Source organism: Populus euphratica, unplaced genomic scaffold (genome assembly GCF_000495115.2).
Source record: "Populus euphratica unplaced genomic scaffold, PopEup_1.0 scaffold2.1, whole genome shotgun sequence".
In the NCBI taxonomy this organism is placed as follows: Eukaryota; Viridiplantae; Streptophyta; class Magnoliopsida; order Malpighiales; family Salicaceae; genus Populus; species Populus euphratica.
In genome coordinates this window covers 966,716-988,518 of record NW_011499846.1, presented here as the reverse complement: position 1 = coordinate 988,518, position 21,803 = coordinate 966,716, and the positions used below count along the sequence as shown (strand labels likewise).

At 33.1% G+C, this 21,803-nt stretch overlaps 4 protein-coding genes across 4 annotated transcripts; 1 reads left to right on the top strand and 3 right to left on the bottom strand.

Annotated features, from left to right (window-relative positions):
- Positions 1-2,870: 2,870 nt before the first annotated feature.
- On the bottom strand, positions 2,871-5,722 carry LOC105129355 (probable BOI-related E3 ubiquitin-protein ligase 2). Its single transcript, XM_011031372.1, has 4 exons — positions 5,538-5,722; positions 5,347-5,447; positions 4,771-5,093; positions 2,871-3,641 (listed from the first exon to the last, which is right to left on the bottom strand). Exons 1-4 carry the CDS (start codon positions 5,600-5,602, stop codon positions 3,114-3,116), a joined length of 1,017 nt encoding a protein of 338 aa, XP_011029674.1. The 5' UTR covers positions 5,603-5,722; the 3' UTR covers positions 2,871-3,113.
- A 3,769-nt stretch (positions 5,723-9,491) lies between these two features.
- On the top strand, positions 9,492-10,196 carry LOC105129347 (protein RALF-like 34). Its single transcript, XM_011031358.1, has one exon. It carries the CDS (start codon positions 9,565-9,567, stop codon positions 9,928-9,930), a length of 366 nt encoding a protein of 121 aa, XP_011029660.1. The 5' UTR covers positions 9,492-9,564; the 3' UTR covers positions 9,931-10,196.
- Positions 10,197-11,851: 1,655 nt separating this feature from the next.
- On the bottom strand, positions 11,852-13,639 carry LOC105129340 (uncharacterized). The gene is made up of 3 exons (XM_011031349.1): positions 12,933-13,639; positions 12,664-12,849; positions 11,852-12,569 (listed from the first exon to the last, which is right to left on the bottom strand). The coding sequence occupies exons 1-3, from the start codon at positions 13,416-13,418 to the stop codon at positions 12,285-12,287; spliced, it is 957 nt and encodes a 318-aa protein (XP_011029651.1). The 5' UTR covers positions 13,419-13,639; the 3' UTR covers positions 11,852-12,284.
- A 5,525-nt stretch (positions 13,640-19,164) lies between these two features.
- Positions 19,165-21,803, bottom strand: LOC105129315 (subtilisin-like protease). The gene has a single exon (XM_011031316.1). It carries the CDS (start codon positions 21,726-21,728, stop codon positions 19,401-19,403), a length of 2,328 nt encoding a protein of 775 aa, XP_011029618.1. The 5' UTR covers positions 21,729-21,803; the 3' UTR covers positions 19,165-19,400.

Sequence of the window (21,803 nt, the reverse complement as noted above, 5' to 3'; positions counted from 1 at the left end):
AAAATATTCCCTCTCCGGACATACATTTATATAATCTTATCCCAAAGAACCACCTAATTCAAATTAGATCCAACACCCATTAATTTATTTATAATATAGGATTATACACACACACACACGGGTTTTTGTGCATTGAGACAAGCTTAGCAAGGACGCTTCGGGGGACATTCTAACAAACTTCATTTGATGCATGGATCTAGTCCTAACTATGTTCCAGCGCAGCCCAATCCAATTGGATCATTGGACCAAAATATTAATCTCGGCTTCCAAAAAACTTGAAATTCAGATTCTAATTTGTTTTAGTTTTTAGTTAAACAGGAAAAGTTATGTACTTTATAAATATCTTGGTTGACTTGATTAAATCTAATAGTTAAATATATCAAAGATATTTTTTATTTAGAAAAAAACAATTTCTTTTTAAAATAAATAGTTAAGACTCATTAAGCCTAGTCCTTTTTCAAATTAATCCCTAGATTATTCAATTAGCGAAAAACATTTAACAACTACAAGAATAAATAAAAAATGAAGATAAAAGGGGAAGGATGAGCCTGGAGAATTTAAAAATACCATTGTTTCTTTGCTGATGAGCTACTGATAAGCTCATAGAACCACTGGATCAATCGTAAAACAGTTAAGAGTTTTCTTCTTCATTGTCAGGCAGACTAATTAATGCTGTAATATTCTTGGCCACCTCATCCCCTCCCTGCGCTCCCCCACTCCATGTATCTGTCTCCAAGTTTATTATTTTTTCTTAATTACATGCTTGAATATCATAAAAAAGAATTTAACAATTAGATGATGACTATCTATAGTGAAAAATAAAAGCATATTATTAGATAATTAATACTGTTTTCAATAAAATAAGTATTAATTATGAAAAAATTACCTTACCATCATATAATTTAGTTGTTTTTACACTTGTTCTTGTGTTTGAAATATTAAAATTTACATCCTTGATGAATGTAAAATAGATTAAACTATAGGATGATAAAAGATGTAAAGCGTTATGTGTATAGGGAAGTTTAGAAATGTAAATTGTTTTTTTTAAAATATAAAAATAATTAAATTATAAAATAGTTAGGATAATTTTCCAATAATTATTTGCCTTAGATGAACGAAAAACTATTTTACTGATGAATTGGAATTGAAAAGGACACATCCACAAGCCTATTATTAAGCGAGAATCAAACAAATGTTAAACCAGGCAGTGCAGCCCAGCATCAGTTTCGTGATCAAAATGCTCTTGGTCCAGTAAAAGGAAATTTAGTAGGAAATTTCGTGATCAAACCCTGTATGTCGTCGTCAAGCCACTATATATATTGAGCACGTTATATAACAGATGACCCTGTATGTCGTCGTCAGGCCACTATATATATTGAGCACGTTATATATAAAAATATAATTGAAGATAATATATATATATATATATATATATATATATATATATATATTGAGCACGTTAATTTTTATCAATCTAATTTTTTAAAAAAATAATAAATCTAAAACAAAACAGTTTTGTTTAATGTCCAGGTTTTTTATTAACCTGATCTAAGCTAAATCTTCATTAACCTAATCTAAGCTAAATTTCAAGTCCATAGATTGACCCATTAAGCAAAATCTTGTAACTAGAAAATGAACACGGAAGCTTAGAATCAGAAATATTAATTCAAGATTAATTTTAATTAAATTGAACTATACGAGATTTTTGTTTTATGGTTGAGACCGAAGGTCCAGAATGGTAACTGGCCTTGGTTGGATCCCTTCCATGGGCTAAGAGGAAAATATTAAAAGCGTACAATATTCTGCTACCGAGAACCAAAAAAGAGAGCTATCGGATATCACACACCAGGCGATATGGTTTTCCTCCATACACCCCTTACATCTCACAACACATGGCTGCATCACACTCCAGCAACAGCCATAATCTCAAAGCCAATATATAGCAACAAATATCAACAATATTTTGATGTTTACTTGAATCACATGAAAAGAATCAACCAAGCAACTGTTACAAGATTAATATTCTTACTAAAAAATGTAATGATATATATAGTAAAACTTGATGTAAAGTAAATGGAATTAAAAAATGTAATGAAATATTTGGTAAGACTCCAGCAATATCCATAATCTCAAGCCAAATGAGTTACTGCAGTATAAATTTCGTCCATTGGGGAAAAATGGTATTGAAAAATACATTCGATAACTAAAGTATACCCAGGATTATTCTAAACCATGTAATTCATTAAAACAGAGTGCAATGCTCTAGATATCCCTAAATTAAGAACCATGCAATTTCCAAGACATATGAATAAGCAGACAAGGAACTCGATCTATGTAAGATTGAGAAACATACTATAGATTGAAGCTCCAAAAACAGCAGATATTATTATAAAGCAACTCAAGATTCTATTAAATACAAATGGAAAGAGAACATCAATGCTAGATCGTTATCCTGACCTGGTTTCTAACTAGAGCATGTTTTCTACAACAATTGACTGCCTTCATCTTTTGATAGTAGATCAACATTATTTGATTACAGTGTAATTTACTCTTTTTACAAATCATATCAAATAAGTTTTGCCTTTGCAGATTTAGTGAGCATGAGCCTAAATAGGGATGAAGGTAATAGCACTCCACCATGTGTTAATGGCACTCCAATTTCAGCCAAAGAATGATATGGCTGGACAGACAAGTGGAGTGTCATTAGCACTTGATGCAATACTATTAGTCACACTCCTAAATTAGCATGGACAAATTTGCCAGTTATTGAATGAGATAGGACAAACCTTGCGAAGCAACAAATGTCATAATTCAAAATACTTCAAAAAGAAACTTCAACATCTCACCAGAAAAATATATGACACGAAGAATTCACTTCAACATTTTCAAATTGTTTATAGCATTTTCAGTTCCTTTCAATTCATACACAAACCATCCAAATGGATAAAGAATCCCCTTGCACGTGGAAGCCTTTTTGTATGCAAAACGTTTGAAGAAACATTTACACCACAAAAGTGCAACAGCAACCAGTATGCAAGCAGTATGCAATTATGAAAATGCCATGAACAATGCGTTTAACACTAGATAGCATTAGAGCTTTCATATGTATCCCATTACATATAGACTTCCATGCCAATAAACTTGGAGGAATGACACAGGGGACAAAAACTAAGCTTACTTTCACAATCCTTACAGAGGCAGAGATGCTTACAAGGTAACAACAGCATGCAAACTTCATTGACTCGGCAAGCCTTACAAGTCATCAGCTCCTTCATGTCATTACTATCATTGGAAAGCAGGTGAAAATCAATGGCACGGCCATTGCAGCATGAAGCTGTATCATCCACCTCACTGTCACCACAACCTTCTTTACTATCTCTACTTTGGGCATAGACTTGCTGGATGTTAAACTTGAGGGCATTGATCATGTTTTCATTGTATCTGGCCCGTTCCTGCCATGCACCAGCTTCCATAGACAACTGTTCCATTTTCTCTTCAAGTTCTATGTTCTTCTTATTAATGCTCTCCACCTCTGCTTCTTTCTGACGAAGTTTTTGAAGAACCTTTTCTTCCACAAGCGAGATAGTTTGAAGTTGGTCAGCTTGGACCTTCTCTAGGATGGTTTGCCGCAGTCGATCACCCTATTAGACATACAAGCAAGTTAGAAATATTTTCTGAGCACCTCACACTATGATAACGTTATAGGCAAAAAATAAAATAAGAAAAAAAAAACACATTCAAGTAATGCAAAGACAGTTCCCATAAAGTCCAGCAGGTAAAACCAGTTGGGTGTGCCCCATCTTCTCCCCCACAACCATCAATTCAAACAAAAGCAAAGCCTATCAAATCTTCACAGCAGGAAGGACATGAACTGCCGAAGGAAAAATTTAAAGAATGACACCCTCCAGAATACCTCTATAAACAATTTTCACACTAACTCCCACAACAAATGGAATTCAGGAACTCTACTTAGAAAGTTGAACGCTGTCATTGAGCTCCAATGATTTTGAATGTTTTACATGGTGCCACCTAAGAGAATTACTGAACAACATAAAGATCCTCAGACAAAAGACAACCACACCACCATGCATCTAGGATTAGCAATTTCCATCTTTGTTGAAGAATCTATAGATTTAATGTAGTCCAACATTAGTTTTAAACCTACAAAAACAATTCATCAAGCAAATGCTTACATCTAATTGAATAAATATATTAAAGTAGATGCAAATAAATAGTGAAGTAATACTGACAAGAAGCATAATCATCAGCAAGAGAGAAACAGAGGACCAACTCTTCCCAATTATCCTTATATTTCATTATTCTAGATTTTGAAAAAACAGTGCTTTCGAAGTGAAAATGATCGACAGGCAGACTTCAAATTCCTAGAAGCGGCATGGCATTCATGCATGCATGCATCATGAAGTATCACCTTGCAAACCTAACTATGACAAGAGGCAAACATGCGAAAAATACTGCATGACAATATAGAAACAAATCCATGATCCAATACACAAACTGCTTAATTCTGAATCATGGGATGTGAAGTAATCAAGTACTTACTTAAACTAATAGGTCATAGATGACACACATCAGTATAAGAAGCATATTAAATGAAGCTGCAGCAACCACTATTTGCAAATTAAATGAAGTGCGATGAAATAGCAAAAAAATGTAACAAAGTGAAAGAGAAGCAAATAAACCTACAAAAATAGCAACAGTTAAGCTCATTTTGCATTGAAATAGAGCTGTTATCTTTAAACAAATCCCAACCTGAATTTTGAGGAATTTATCGACCTCCACATCCTGTCGCTGCAATTCACTATCAATATCATCACCAATAAGAGATAACAAGGCCGAGTCACCGGAAGATGAAACACGGGTATTGTCAAGAGACAACCCTAACCCAGTTGAGACTGATCGTGCTTGCAAGAAATCAACAGAGGAAATCTGGGAGTTATTCTCCAAAAAATCTTGCTCCTTCAATCTCTTTCTCTTGGGTTCTAGCCCATAATTCCACTGTAATTCAAGTCCCCCATCACTGCCATCATTCCCAGGACCCGGGACAGGACCCGGAGCAAACCCCACCACATGAACTAGAACAACAACCACAAAATACCCAAGATTTTATGACTTGATTTAAGACCATGCTAGCTAATTACATAAAACTTGGTAGCCAAATTGTAAATAATCAAGCTTGATTTATCCTAAATTGATAGATAATTAGTAGCTGACATTTTCAATTAATTAACATACGCAAATAAATTGAAAAATCCACCGTCGAGTTCGCGATGACTTATTAGCTAGAAAAATAAATCAAGCAGTAAAAAGAGAAGTCGGAAAACTTACAAGGAGGGACATAGGGAGGATGCTGAGACTGATCTTGCAAATTAGAGGGATTAAAATAGGCCACTGCCGGAGAAATCTGGCCGTCGATTGCATATAAATTCCTGGGTTGCATAAAAATTGATAAAAAAAAAAAAAAAACGTTAGCTTCCGAAGAAATTAATGTAGAAATTGTCCTTTTTAGCCTAATTTACCTCAAATTCTTAGGTTGTTGTTGTTGTTGGTAGTGCTGTTGAAACTGGTGTTGGGGATGAGCCATGATGAGAAGGGAGACTCTAGAGAGAGAGGGGGGGAAGAGAGATGGGCTCTCTGTCCATATAGGGAAGGGCGAGGTGGCCGATAGCGGTGATTCTTTGTATTTTCCAGAAGGGCCTGAAATTATTATGAGTTTGTTTTTAGGCCTCGATAGTCTAGCTAATTAATAATTAGGCTGGTTCTTGGTTCACCGTTCGACACTACTAATTGGGCTAGGTCCGGTCTAGTGTATTAGCTTCTTGTCCGTGTTTGATGCTAAACTACGTCGTGTATATGATTTCTACGTGATTTGTATTTGATAGTAATTTAAGTGATTGTTTTAGTGGTTAAGAAAGTTTGTTTTATTTAAGTTTTAAAATTTAAATGTCAGAGATAATACTTTAAAAAATTAATTATTTTTTAAAAAATACACTGAATCAATATAAAAGGCATATAAAACTACAGAAATAAAAACAAAAACAGTAATAGCTTGATCATTAAAACTAATACTTTAGTGGCCAAGGAGTGAAAAGTTCAGGTAGTTAATATTTACAGAGAAACCATTCTAGCTGTGAATTGGCTAGGCTAATTAAGAACAATAGGGCTATTAATTTTAAGGAATAGTTTAAACTGTTAAAGTTTTGAGTTTGTTTTTTAATAATTATTAATTTGAATTTTTTAAGGTTATTAAAGATTTATATAGTTAAGATTATTAAAGATTTATATAGTTATTAATTTTAGAATTTATAAAGTTAATTAAAATATATATAAGTTGTCTCAAATATCTATATTAATTAAAAAAATATCAGGATTATTGTGTTGTTAGTGATTTGGATCTGGATTATGAATCCTGATTTTTTTTTAAAAAAAAAAGGGTTTGTTCCCCACCTTTTGTACTTAAGTCTATGCTTGATAGATTTATGTGTCTGGGAGAGAATATTAGACATAAAAACCCTGGAAATTGTTGTGAATAAAACTACATCATTGGAAAACCTTCGTCTCACCTGCCCAATAATTAAAGATATGTCAGCGGGCGAACTCGTGAAATTGAAAGAGAGGGCTAAGTTTGTTTGCGAAGATAAATCGATTATTATTAATGTAAATAAAAAAATACTATTAATATCTGTAAAAAAATTTAAAAAAATATACAAGAGATAAATATAAATTAAAATATTTAATCATATGAGGTATTTATTTAATTATATTTATTAAAATTATTTATTTAAATTAGTAAAAGATAAGTTTACACCCTAAAAAAACATTTGACTTAAAAGTTAAATACAAATAAAACTAATTGAATAAACTCACATTATAAAAAATATTACTCAAGGCCAAACACATTAGTAATATTATTTAAAAATAAATTTTTTTATTTAAAATATAATTTTTTTTTATAAATTAAAAAAATATATAGATGAATTAAAATAATATCTTGAAAAATCAAACATAAATAGAACAACTAAAAAAATACTTCTATTCAAAAAGAGCATGTAAAACTCATGACTTGGATCATGAAACCAAAAAAAACTTATAGCAAAAACTTAAAGATAATCATAAAACCAATACTAAAAAAATTAATGTAGAGCAATGAGATTATACAAAGCCAAATCTCCAACTTAAATGTTTAAAAGATAAAACCATAAAAAAAAAAATTAATCATAAAGATCTAAACAAGTGAGAGTGAAAAAAATTAATTAGAGGGATAAAATTTTTAATTAAAGGGTTAAATTGAACTAAAAATAGCTTTAATAAAATGAAAAACAAATCAAAAGAAAGAGGATAAATGTAAAAAAAAAATAAAACATTAAAAAATTTAATTGAATAATGAATTTAAAAGACGAAAAAACTTCTACAAAAGCGCTAGGGAAATTTTTTGAAAAAAAAAGGAAATTAAATTAAAAACAAAATACACGAGGAATTACAATTGAAATACTAAATTGAAAAAAAATAAAAAACTTATGTAAAAGAGATAAGAAAAAAATTAAAAATTAAAAGAATAAGAACTAAATTAAAAAAAAACATATAAGAAATTGTAATTGAATTACTATAAATAGAAAATGAGTGAAATAAAAAATCAAGAAAATGAGAATTGATGAAATTGACAAGTAAAAAAAAAAAAGAGGATAATGAAGCACGGTACTTGTTAGGAAAAAAAAAAAAAAATCAAAGGGCCACCAACAACAATTAAAGGATAATGAAGCACGTTACTTGTTAGGAAAAAAAGAAAGAAAAAATCAAAGGGCCACCAACAACAATTTAACCATTGTAAATTTCCACATAAAAAAGGACAGGGTGATGCTTATAAAAAGATAGTATAAAATCAATTTTGATTACCAGGTGATATTACATGCGTCACTTGATGGTGTGAATACCACTCAATCGCTAACATGTATTGAATATATATCAACAACTTCTTCTAATTAAAAATATTATTTTAATGGTAAATTACTACGCTAACCCCATACAAACCAACAATTAACAATAAAATTGAAGCCAAAAAACTTTAATACTCTTGACCCAAAAAATTAATTTTCTTAGATCTAAAGGTATATTTATAAATCTACTATATATGAAAAACAAAAAATACATATATACTCATATAAAAATATTATATAAATAAAATTACTTTAAAATAAATTAACAATAATAAATTATTCATATAAAAATACCAAAATACTCCTAAATAAAAAAACATCTTCTTTTTATTTGCCAAGGCCATAGACATTAGTCCTCTACTGTAGTGAATAGTGCACTGAATGTACGGGCATGGTTAATCCTCAACGCAATTTAATATCTTTATTATAGTTTTCTGTGTCTTGAATTCTCAATTGTGGATTGGAGGGGCCGTGGAATCATAAGTTTGGGCTCGAGTTTAGTTAACAAAAAATATCTGCTATTATATTTATTAATTAATAATTTTTTAGCCTCTAAAATATTTTAGTATATGAATATAAGTATATTAATTATGTGATGAGAATAAATATTATGATTAGTAGTAATTCATGAGCTATGAATATGTTCATCAATATGAATATTAAGACGGAGATAAGGAGATTACATTCTCACCAGGCACAGGCAGGAAGATTTTATATAATTAATCTGCTCCCTTGTCTTATTTTCAAATATTTTCTGATTTTACATTCAAAATTTTACGTCGATGATAATGGTTCTGGGTCTATCCCATGAACTGAACGTGAAGACTAAGAAGTTCAAAAAAAAAAAAACAAAAAGGAAAAAGGAAAAAGGACAGTGAATGTGAAGAGTACACGAAGAACATGTTACCTGTGAAGCCCAGTTGCACAGAGAATAGTGATCTACAGCTGTCTGTATTGGATGAATCAGACCGAAACAAAAACAAATTCAGAATCAATATGTTTAAAGAAATGGCATGTTTCAGCACCGCACAAGAAGCAGCGTTAATTAAGGCAGGCAAACTGGCAAGGGTTGTGAATGCAGTGTCCCCACCCCAATTCCAGTGAACATATAAAATCCCTTTCATGTATCCAAAAAAAAAATTCCCATTTCCACGTGACTCCGTGTTTATCGATCATAATTGTCAATCCTGATATGAAATCATAATCGGATGAGGATCTGGATTGTTCGGTTATCTCAAAACGATGTTGTATTAAAAAAAAAAAACTTCTTTGGATTAACCCATCTTGATTTCACTCGAGTTTACTCCAGATAATTAGATTACATGCAGGCTAATTTGTTGGGTTATGCAAGTTTGATCTGATTCAAAACAAACTAAATTTAAATCAAGTTTTAGATCCACATGAAACAAACCCGATCCAAAATAATAATTTCACTTCATTCCATCTTTCAAGTTTCCACATTAATAAATCAAGTTATTAATTTATGGAGGTTATACTAGATGTCACGAACCCCAATCCACATTAATAATTTCAACGCTCTCCTATATATTCTAGGTCCCACAATCTCCACTCTCCAGTCATTTTTGCTAGTACAATAGGAAATCCTGCAACCATGAGGGTTTCAGCTCTGGGTTTGATTGCTGCCTCCTTAACTTTTCTCATTGTTGTTAAAGCTCAGGTTGATTTAAAGGATTTCATCCAGCTGACGAGTGAAGATCTTGAATGGCCATCAGCATTGTCTGTCTCCGATGAGTTAAGTGACAGTGAAGACGAAGAGTATGGCGCCGGCTCTCATAGGAGGTCTCTGCATGGGAGAGCAAAGCACTATTACTTATCTTATGGTGCTCTCTCTGCAAACAGGGTACCTTGCCCAGCTCGCTCAGGGAGGTCTTACTATACCCATAACTGTTTCCGATCAAGAGGACAGGCTAACCCTTACACCAGAGGTTGCTCTTGTATCACTCACTGCAGGAGATAAGAGCTTGCTTGATTTTGCTTTCTCTTTCGTTCATTTTTCCCATATGTGTAGTGAAATTATTTGGTTTGTCCATCCCGGAAAGGAAAGCGTTTTCTAAGTTACGACTGCTTTCGCTGGGCCTGTGTTGAGACAGCATTTTATTGAATTTGTGCGTCTTACCTCAGCGAAAAAACTTAAGGTTGCAGCGAATAATTAGTGAAATCTTATTATAAAATCACTAGTTTCAAAGCAATTCTTCTTATCACAGCACAGTTATTTCACCTGCTTGCACTAAATTTCCCTCGTTCTATTTATCCAAGAACAAGGTCTTGATTTATTGTTTTTGTTTCTTGAGTTGAGTCTGGAAGTATATACACGATGCAAGAGACAAGTATAAGATTAAAAAAAAACATTATATTTGGTATCTGAAAACAGGGATAAAAACATTTTTTTATCTCCATCTTTTTTTAAAAAAAGAAAGAGTTGGTTTTTGTAATTGTCCTATCTTTTTGGCGTCGTTTTATGCAAGGAATGGAGTGATTCGACACCGTTTTTGTTTCATTTTGATCCCCTAATTTGACAATGTTAATTTCAGTATTTCTAAATAAAGAGCCAAGTGTTCAAACAAGTCCCTACATTGTTGCTTTTTAGAAAAAAAAGAAAGAAGGGAGATGGTTAAAGAAACAGAGGAGGAGAAAGAAAATCACAGGTGCACTGTTTTCAGTCTATAATGGATGCTTGTCACCCTCACCATTTCTAGGATGGCAACCAGGAAGCCATCACCATTGAGTATTTGAGTGAGCAAAATTGCATCATACGCCATCCATCAAGTCTTCCAAGATAACAAGAGACCCTCCTTCCTTCCTGATCTATAACTATAATGGCATTGTTTTTTGTTCCTTTTCTCATCATCTTCCTTTTCAAATTCATCGGCATTAATTAGAGTGTGGAAAACGAGTGGGTGCACGGCTCACCTCCATTAAAGTCTAATGCGAGATTTTTCGATGCTAAAGATCATGCAATGATTAAAAAATTAGGTGAAAAAATCAAAGTTGCTGTAAATGTAGTTGAAGATGACGGGATGGATTGTTATTGGTTCTCCTCGCTAATAGTCGACGCCAAATTTATTATTATTTATCGACCATGTCCTTGCTGGTTAGCATGTGCACAGATTCAGGGGGCTTCACCTCATGATTTGTCCGACACTGGAGAAGACAAGGAATCGATGCGGCGCTTTAGATGCTTTGATTAATATCCAAGCTATCATTTTCATATTATTGTCTCAATAATTGGAAGATTATGATTTGGTTGTTAAAGATTTTTTTTTTGTGGTATTTTTGAATTCAAATTCTAGGATTAATAATATTAAGGGAAAGATATGTCGCTCTGAAATCTACAATCACTTAAGGGATAAATCGATTATTTGTAAAGGGAATTCTACAGAGTAGGTAGATTCGCTTAAAATTTGTACATTATATATTTTAGTATGTGTTTGATTATGTATTGAAATAGAAAAAAAAAAGATTATGGAGATAAAAATATATTTGGTTAAAAAACAAGAATAAAAACATAAAAATAATTATATTATTTTGAATGAATTTTTACATTTTAAAATTAATAAATAAAAAATACAGAGAGGGTATATATTACCTTTGTCTTAATTAATTCTGACTCTTTTATGTTAAAATAATTATCAAATATTATCTCTATCTTTTTTTTAATACTGTAACCAAATGTTACCTTAAATGACATTTTTTTAGAGGCTGTGGGAAGAAGAAAGCTGAATTTTGTCATATTTTGCCGTGGAATGGGGTGCGCAATCCCTCAAATTTTACCGATGGATTTGTTTTCGAAAGAGACGAGGTCTAACACCACGTTTACCAATTATCGAACCCCAATTACTCTGAAATGAAAGAAATTTAAAGCAGATAAAGGCTACAGCTAACAAATTTAACAGGCCACTTGATGAATTCTAAGAGACCAAAGGAAAATAACTTGTGAACAAGATTACATCGTGGGGTAAAGCTTTATCAAAGAACTAAATTACACGAATGGTAGCGCTAACACATGAATTAACACTCATGTTTACATCATATTCTAGCCATATATATATATAATACATGTGTAGGGAAAATAAACAAATAGAGAGTCACCACTCACAACTCACAACGCACCGCCGAATGCAAGGCGTTATTTTCTCCCAATGGGCAGCTGGGCAAACCAAAAGGTCCAATACCGTGTGTGACTCGCCTTGCCCTGTTTGCCTGCTGAGCTGTTTTCCATTTCCACACTGACTTTCTAGGTTCTTGTCCTCGAAACAAAATAATGAATTAAAAGAAAAAATGTGAAATTCCTCTTCATGTGATGACAGATGATCAATCATATGTGCAAGCCTTGTGGAGCGAGATTCGCACGTTGAGCTTCTTTGGATCAAAAGTGAAATCACACTCGATTCTCTTGTTGAATTTTGGCTTAACCAATTTTCCCAAAACGTATGCTTTTGATCTAACAACGAAGTTCAATTTTAGAGGCACTGGTAATGTAGCTGTCCCTGTTGAACTGCTAAACGCAGCCCCACTCCCGTATAATGGTATTTTATCGCTGATAAGAGATATCGCTACCGATCTCTGGCTCTTCCTTGACTGGTAAAACTTCTTGATCTGCAATACCCAAATCACCAAATTAGAGAACTTTCAGGAATATCTTCATTTCTTTTGAACTAATATAGGAAAAGCAAGATTTCAGTTGGCTTACACTTCCTGATGCTAAAGTGATTTCAGAGTAGGATAGATCCACAGGTGTTGATGTCACATGGACTCCGAAAAATGTTCCTTTGTTGCGATAGGTCATCCTCACTGTGGAGTTCACAGAGATCATATCAGTTGCTACTCCTGTTGAATCAGAACCAGCTTGGATTCTAAATTGCTCAAATGTAACACTCTGCAAGAGAATAAACTAATTAAAGCCAACCAATTTCCTCAATTGTAATAATTTTCGTGAGAATAAATTAAAATATAGTATACCTTCATTGTGATCTTGGGTTTCTGTTGCCTGCTTGCCCCCCAAAGAATCAAAGAAAAAAAAGAGAACAGGATAAAGAAACCAACAACAAAAGCTAGGAAATAGCATTTACGAGGGAGACCCTTTCGACGCTCTTCATCATCAAGAAGTCCTTCTTCTTCAATAACATCACACTCTTTCCACTGCTTTTGTCCCTTTCGACCCCCTCTAGACGCATCGTTTGGTGAGATCTTGCGCGATCCAGGCTTCAGCGACCCAGAAAACCGGCTCGAAGAGGATTCACGCGAGTGGCGGCCAACAGAGGAGTGAGAATGAGGTGGGGATCCCATGGGGCTGAGTACAGGGGTGGAATGAAAAGACGTCGTAGTTTTCTCTCCATCGTGAGAGTCACGTGATGGGCTCTGTACGTAGTAGACTGGCCGGCGAGGAGATCTTGTGGGGGATGAGGGTGCTAGACTAGTGACCTCTGAGTCTGTCTTGGCGTGCATTTTTTTGTGGAGTGTCCTCAAAGAATGCAAACACGCTCTTAGGTCTTAATCAGATTTTGCTTTGATTGAGCACTGAGTCATATAAAATTGGAGAATTTGGGGTTTTTTTCTCCGTGGGCTTGCTGGAAATGATGGTGACCGTGTGGAAATTGAGAGAGGTTGGGTTTGTCAGCTCGTGGGCACTTAAGGCATGGAATGTTTGTAGCACGAAGATAGAACAGGTGTTTCGTGTCAATCTGTCAGGGTTAAGATGTAATATATTGTTAGGGTTTGGTAGAGGAAGAGGCGAGGAGCTAATTACGTGACAGTCAATTCACAGGTGGCACCGCACATCGTATCTGTTATTCAGTGTGAATGTTGGGTAAAGTAGCAAATATTATTTTTAAAAGTTTTTTTTATTTAAATAATTTATTTTTTATCTTTAAAAAATTATTTTGTTAACAGTATACTAAAATAATTTAAAAATAAAAAAATTACTTGAAGTAAAAAAATAACACAATTTTGGCTAAATTATCGTGCCAAGACAATTTTTCGGTGTTGTCTTTCCTATACATGTAGTTATAAAATACAGTTATCTAGATTGATAAGAAAATGTTATAGTCATATTAAATTAATCTATATTTTATCAGTCAACTTTCTTGAATTCAAACAAATATTATTGTTAGACTGAATTTTAAATATTAATATCTTATCTAATTTAATTAAAAATTTAATCAAGTTTAAATTTCAAATCCTAACAAGTTTTAATCAATTCTTTAAATCATGTCAAGTTTAATATCTATAATGGTTTAAACTATCTTTTAAGGATAGAAAAAGGAAAAAAAAAATGGAGTCGTACCATTGATGATTCACCGTTAGGATCCGAGGATGATGAAAAATCATGGTGCGAGAACAATTTGGGCCACTGAGCCATAGCGAACTCGAAGTTAAGGTATAATTATGCTTTTATGTTGGATTTGTTTTTTAATAAAATAGATAGTGTTAGCTTGTTATCTTAATGTAAAAAAATACAAGATAATAGAGATAAAAATATATAATTTTATGTATTTTATATTTTTAAAATATAAAAACTCATTTCAAAATAGATTTATAAACGTATTTATTTTATATTTAATTCCTTTTCACTTCAACAAAACATATTTTTAAACACAAACTAAGCATAATCTTAGATTATTCGACCACCATCTTCCCCGTATTAAGATTATTATATTTTCATCTCCTTCTACACAAATTACACAAGTTATTATTTTCATTTATAAAAAAGAATTATCCATGGATCAAAGCATTCCGTACAGGGTAATGCACTCCATAGTCCCGTGGGTTTAACTTGACTGCCTCTCTAGACTATTTTGCATTGCCAATAACTGAAACTGGCACAGAAAAATGAGAGGGAAAAATTGCATGACAATAAAGGAAATCGAGGCTATAAGCTCGGGAATAAAGTTATAAAACTCAGCTTGGATCATTATAATTTAAAGATTTTTAAAAAATATATTTTAGAAAAAAAATAACGCCAGAATTCATTTAAGTTTTGACAGGGTGATTAATTCGCTAATTGATTTATCCGCTTAAACGTATTTGACTGGACATGACAGATCAATTTCTACCTAAATTGATATAAATTCCAGAACATGTTTAATGACGTTGCTCGTGACTTTGGGCTTTGAATGGACATGTGAACACATGTGGAAGGATGCTGTCTCACGTTATTTGAACTGGCATCCCCATGATTCTTGTGTTTTATATCTTTACTTTTAAAAAAATACTTTTTTTAAATTAAAGAAACATATTTATTAAATACTTTTTTAAACAAGTATAAAATACATGCCTTCCAAACACGAACCTTATTTTTATAGCGTAGAATTTGAAAAAACAACTATTTTAATGTCTTTGATTTTTTCAAAAAAAGTGAAGATTTGAAAAAATAATTTCCATTCCCAATTAATAAACATTTTTTAAAAAAAAAAATTATATTTCATAGATTTTTTTTAAAAAATGAAAAATATTTTACAAATAATCGCAACCCAATTATGCAGTGTATAATTTATCCTGGATCACTGCACAATCTCCGAGAAGTAGAGAAAATTAGAGTGTTTTTTTTATTAAATAACATGGTTAATAAAAGTATTTTAGAAATTAAAAAAAGGGGGAAACTATCCATTTCCAATGTCAGCAGCACTTTCCAACCATGATAGGCGGTGCCGTCTAACGAGCCCATTGGGCAAAAGGTGGAATTCCAAGGAAAGGATAAGGGCATTTTAGTCATTAAAGGTCTAGTGATCGCAGATCTGGGCGTGTGAACCCACTCCTGTTTCATCTGGTCGGTCCTGTCACGAATCAATCTCCACGACATGAAAAACTTACCAACAAAAATTAATTATATTATAATTAAATTAAGTACTATTAAAATTAAAATACTTGTAGTTAGAGGGGTCTATATTCACAGCTATGATTTTAAATGTTAAATTAGATTGTGAACAAAATTTTTATATTTTTTCTAGTTAGCAATAAAGGTTTTATATTTTTTTACTTCTATACTTTAGTTTTGTTGAAGAAATTCATTAACTAATGCTCATTTGATTTAATTTTAATTTATTATAGTTTGTCATTGAGTTTCAAAAAAATTGAATTTTATTTTTTAAATTAATATATTTTTTATATTTTTAAATTATTTTTATGTGTTTATTTTAAAAATAAATTTTAAAAAATAAAAAATATATATTATTAATATAACTTTTTAAATAAAAATTATTTTAAAAAGTAACTATATAATTAGACTTCTGAAGACGCTGGGGAGACAACACAAAATTTTATCAACCGGACTCGGATCTTCCAGCCCATGAATATGCGACACGGTAGCCCATTCAGGCTTCGATTGAAGAGCTGCCTTTACTGGTGGGCTCTCTTAGCTCCTAGGAAAGGACTGTACTAAAATAACAATGACCTTTATACTATCTACATAATTCAAATACGGAATCGAAACTGAAAATTATTACATATTTTTTTGAATCTTGAACTAATTCATTCATTAGATTAATAAGAATTAGATTAATAAGGTATTTTCTGATTTTTTTTAATTGATGCAATCATTTAAATTCTAAACATAATTAATTAGAATTGAATTAATTGAGAAGACAGTTTTATTATATTCTTTTTCATGAAGCATTATTTATTAAGTTTTATCATATTCTTTTTCATGAAGCATTATTTATTGGAATTACATTTCTCTTTATGAAGCATTATTTATTAGAATAGTAATTTTTTTTATTTTTAATTAAAATTGAATTAAAAACTAAATAGTAATTTTTATTATTATTTTTAATTAAAATTGAATTAAAAACTAAAGTGGATCAGGTTTAAAAGTTCTCAAGTTTAAGATTTATAAACAACATAGATATTTAATTATTGAATTGAGTTAAATTTTTTTAACATGTTATACTAACATTGTTTTATGTTTTAATTGTGATTTTAAAATTTGAAAAAGCTTAACTTTTTATTTTTCATTATACATGAATCAATCTTAATCACTTCCATCAAAAATTAAAAGTTGAATTTTTAGTCAAATAACTTCAATCAAATATTTGATATTCATAGAATTATGTGTGCACGCCATAGCATCCAAACTATTAGGTTCTTCTGACGAGTCCGAACTTTTCAGTTTTCACATCTTCTTCGGCGGGGATGATGTGAAGTGCCGCTAAGCCAGCCATGAGAGGATAAAGTTGGATCAAAAGTTCTTAATTACTTGGAAAAATGTATAGCTCATACGTAAGCCATGCCATGGATGATGACACCGATATCATGGTCCATTTCTATGGGCATCAAACCAGCCACATCGGATCTCCATCTTCCATGATAAGCCACCCCTTTATTAGATTTTCTTGAATCATCCGATTGACTATATGAAGCTGAAAATTGGTGGAAGAAATGGCTGCAAAATCTCATCTTCTTAACTGACAAATTGATGATCAAAGTTTGTAGTTTTCTTAGCTTTATATCTATTCCATTCAGTAATGGGCAGATGCTTGCAGCTAGCTTTCTCCATTTCTCAGCCAGAACATGTGAGAGTATGGGCTGGCAGGAATTGTTGAGTGGAAAGAAAATCGAGGAAATCCAGCGTCCAAAATGGGTGGACCTGAAAACGTGGAGAAATTCTGCATCTTGGACCACTGTTCTCTGTCATCCCGTCACAAATTCAACTACAGCCCATGCAAGTTTTAGAGATTCTGTATATTGAACACATTGTCTCTCATCCAGCATCTTGACTGCGTTGGCTGGTGATTTTATACTTATTTTCATAGTTATAAAAATCGTTGTGGGATAAACTGGTGATTTCTAAATCAAATAATTTTTCTGTCAAATAATATTTTTAATCAAAATAATAATGTTTAATTTACTTTATTTTTAATATTTTTAAATTATTTTAATGTACTCGACCATTTTATTTAGATGATATTATTCAAATTAAAGGTAAATACTTAGATTATTTCACCTTATTGATTTTTCTTGATAATCTCTGGGTGTTTATTTTGATTTGATTTACTGTAATCCTTCATTTTGTGACTGTTATAATTTGGTGGTATTTTTTTTTGATAGTTATGAAAAATAATATTTTCAATAATTTTGTAAACAATACCTTAGAAACAGATGGTTAGATGAAATCAATTTTAGGAATCTCGTATACTAATGTTTATTTGTTGGTTTTCACTGCCAAGTGCCTTTAATTTTTTTTTTTAATGATCTTTGAATTATTTTATGGCATATAGAATGCTTTATTTATTATTGATATAGGAAATATACATTGTCTTGTTGTTTTAGGTTTATGACACTTCAACGTGTCTTCTTTTCTAGAATGCTTTTTCTAATGTCTTCTTTTTTAACACGTGGCTTAATATAATTATTTAATATCAAGATTAACCACTAACGTGACTATTTTAACGAGTCATTACTGTAGCTTTTTGTCATTAAATGTAACAGTTTTACCATTGTATTTTGATCAACTTCAAATTGTAAATTAACAATAGTTTTTTTAAAATTATTGTCTGAATTTTTTTTAAAACAATGTCTGAAATTGTCTTAAACAATTTCAGACAGTTTTACATGGTTTTTTTAAACCATGTCTTCAGTGGTTTTTAAAACCATGTATGAAATTGTCTTAAAAATTTTCCTCGAAGCCGGCCCCCTGATTCCGCCCCTGACTCTACCTATCTTGAGAAAGGGGAACTGTCATCATATACGTCACATCAGTAGACTGCCCCAGCACTGCTTTCTAATGCCTGGAGTCACGGGCTCTGGCTATACTTGTCGGCGTGGGATTAACACGGGGAAGGTGTATTTTATATTATATAGTTGTTATAGTATGGTCCTGTCGTGAATTGTTATAAGGTAAAGTTACTTACGTTTTCTTGATATGGTTGTAAAAGATCGTCAAAATTGTATCGTGATATTACAATAGCTAGATGTATGGATAACGTTCTTAAGAAAGCAAAAGAAGTTTTGATAACGTTTTATCCTCGGTCACTCGTATCTTCATTTTATTTTATTTTTAATTCAAAATAACTTTGTTTTTATATCAAATATGAAAACTCACAATCCAGCTGGTCTGGATCTGATAATTTTTATTTAAAATTATCTATTTATATCAATTTTCTACGGTCTAAATCATATGCATTCCTAATAATTAAGATGATAATTAAAATATAGAAACATTCAGATATTTCATTATAATGGGGCTAACTTCTGCACATGCAACAAATTAACAGCTCGAATTTATCTATAAAGAAATTGTGTTACGTTTTGTCAATTATAAACAGCTTGATTGGCTTACTGTTTGTTTCTTCCTCGTGATGGATATGTGTGAGCAACTATGACAGCAACCACACAAAAAAAAAAATGGTCCTTTCCAGGAAAGTTCCTTCACCAATTATATATAATTTATTAAAAGCTATATAAGTTAACTTGTAGAGTATACAAGTCAGTTAATTAATTCTTCAAAGACAATTCTGGGCTCAAACTTGTTGCCGCTATGGGACTCTTGACAACATGTTTACCCCCAGCATCAGCCCAATTGAGATAACCAAAGGTCACTGTTTCGTCCAGAAGTGCTGGACCTTCAATAGTCAGTTTGTAGCTTAGCTTCTCGTACTTTGTCTTGAACTCCAACTTGTCTGGCATGACATTGACTTTTAACCCACTCATGGGAGTCACACTTACTGTGTAAGTACACGTTCCCTCTCCAACATTGGTCACTGTCCTATGAAATTCTCGCACAATGGTCAGATTTGATGGCGAGTTTTTCTCATTGAAGTAGGCAATAAAAGAAGGGTAGTTGAGGTCACTGGATGGGTTGGAACAATCGGTAGAAGATGATCTTGTGATAACTTGGATCTGTTTTTCAGTGAAATTTGTGGCACAAAGTAATCTCACATAATCAGTTGAATTAACATCATAAATGAGACCCGGGTCTAGAGCTTTGTTGGGGTTAACTTGTCCAGCTCCCATGTCTAGAGGGGTAGCTGGATTTATTCTATTACCAAAACCAATATCTTTAATAGGTTCCATGGTGTTATCCATTGTATCAGCAGTGGTAATCATGGCTGATCGAATAGCAGCTGGGCTCCAATCAGGGTGTGCCTTCCTCAGGAGTGCGGCCACTCCAGCTGCATGCGGACAAGCCATGGATGTCCCTGACAATATATTGAAATTGCTGAACATAGGCTGTGAATTGTTCGAATCCACAGCAATATTTTGAGGCCATGCAGCTAAGATTAGTGAACCAGGAGCCATAATGTCAGGCTTCATGACCAATGGACAGCTCGCGGATGGCCCTCTAGAACTGTAACTAGTGAGTCTCGGAGCTGGTTCAATCCCCAGATCTGTTTTCCGAAATTCTGCGCTTGCTTGTGGACTGTTGCTGCTTTTGATGTAATCTATGATGGTTTTCCCATCCTTTAAACTCACAATCACAACTGGAAATCCATTCCCGATGAATTCCTCAGTGTCTGTGAAATTTGTTATGAAGACACCTGCAGTAACATTTGCGCGGCTGACATTTTCAACTTGGTCACTTAAGTCATTGCTGTCAAACGCACCTTCACAGACCACAATCTTCGGTCCAATTTTAATCAATTCGCTCATTGTGTGACAGTCATCCATGAAAACGATTGGTACGTCGCTAAATGATGAACTCCCCAAATAGAAAGATGAGCCTGTGATTGGAATTCCATTGCCAAGTGTCAAAACTGCATCAAATCCACGGTCCAGAGTGCCAGCAGCAACCGTTAACACCCAAGGTATGCCATTGTGTAGTGTCTCGTGGAAAGGCCCTTCGTTTCCAGCAGAAGTAGACACGAATATATTCTTCTCTACGGCTGCAAATGTTGCCAAGGCAATAGGGTCTTCATTCAAAGGAAGTCCATCCAAGCCCAACGACATAGATAATACATCTACGCCATCGCTAATTGCTTGATCAATTGCAGCAATTAAATCGGTTGTATAAGAACCTTCATCCCACAGAGCCTTGTACATGGCTACATGCGCCCGTGGAGCCACGCCACTAGCAGTTCCTTTGGCATAGCCGAAATATGATGCACCTTCCACAAAATTTCCAGCAGCTGTGGTAGATGTGTGGGTCCCATGACCTTCCGTGTCGCGTGTCGAATTCATAGATATGGTGATGTTGGGATACTTTGCGATCAGGCCTTTGTTGAAAAATCGAGCTCCAATGAGCTTTTTGTTGCACATTAAGGAGTTGAATTGAGTGCCACTCTCACATTCTCCTTTCCATGTCTTTGGAATTTCAGGCATTCCATGGTCATTGTAACTCTCGCTTTCTGGCCAGGCACCTGTGTCCACCAACCCAATAATGATACCGTCACCATAGTTCGACGCCTTCCATGCTGGGGACTGAGGCGTAAGGCCAAGATATTTGGGTGAATGAGTTGTGTCATGTTTAACAGGTAAGTCCTTAATGGAAGAAATGTAGCCTGGAGACCTTTTTAAAGCCTCGAGCTCAGAAGGAGTGAGACTAGCACTAAAACCATTGACAACATGAGTATAACTATAAAGAAGCTTAGAAGAGGCCGTCAAAGTGGCTTCACTGGCCCTGGCAGTGCTACTATCAGCGACATCAGATACAGAAGCAAGAGTGGCCAAGTACCAATGATGCTGGCCTGAAAAGGATTTGGGCATCACGGATAAATCCATGTGAACAATATAATTGTCGGTTTGTGATAATGTTTCAGTGAAGTATAGGATAGTGATAAAGCAAATCCACAACTTATACAAGAGAACATTGCGATGAGAAGCCATGTGCAATGTTTAATGGGAGGAGATAGTCTTTGGAGAATTCTGTAGTAAAGTTGTCTAGGCTTGTTCTTATATAGC

Excerpts from the sequence above, each read along its gene's own strand:
- LOC105129355 (XM_011031372.1), bottom strand. The coding sequence starts at position 5,602 with ATGGCTCATCCCCAACACCAGTTTCAACAGCACTACCAACAACAACAA. Across the intron at positions 5,448-5,537 it reads CAACAACCTAAGAATTTGAG|GAATTTATATGCAATCGACG; the intron begins GTAAATTAGGCT and ends TATGCAACCCAG. Across the intron at positions 5,094-5,346 it reads TCCTCCCTATGTCCCTCCTT|TTCATGTGGTGGGGTTTGCT; the intron begins GTAAGTTTTCCG and ends TTGTTGTTCTAG.
- LOC105129347 (XM_011031358.1), top strand. The coding sequence starts at position 9,565 with ATGAGGGTTTCAGCTCTGGGTTTGATTGCTGCCTCCTTAACTTTTCTC.
- LOC105129340 (XM_011031349.1), bottom strand. The coding sequence starts at position 13,418 with ATGCACGCCAAGACAGACTCAGAGGTCACTAGTCTAGCACCCTCATCC. Across the intron at positions 12,850-12,932 it reads AACCCAAGATCACAATGAAG|AGTGTTACATTTGAGCAATT; the intron begins GTATACTATATT and ends ATTCTCTTGCAG. Across the intron at positions 12,570-12,663 it reads TCACTTTAGCATCAGGAAGT|ATCAAGAAGTTTTACCAGTC; the intron begins GTAAGCCAACTG and ends TGGGTATTGCAG.
- LOC105129315 (XM_011031316.1), bottom strand. The coding sequence starts at position 21,728 with ATGGCTTCTCATCGCAATGTTCTCTTGTATAAGTTGTGGATTTGCTTT.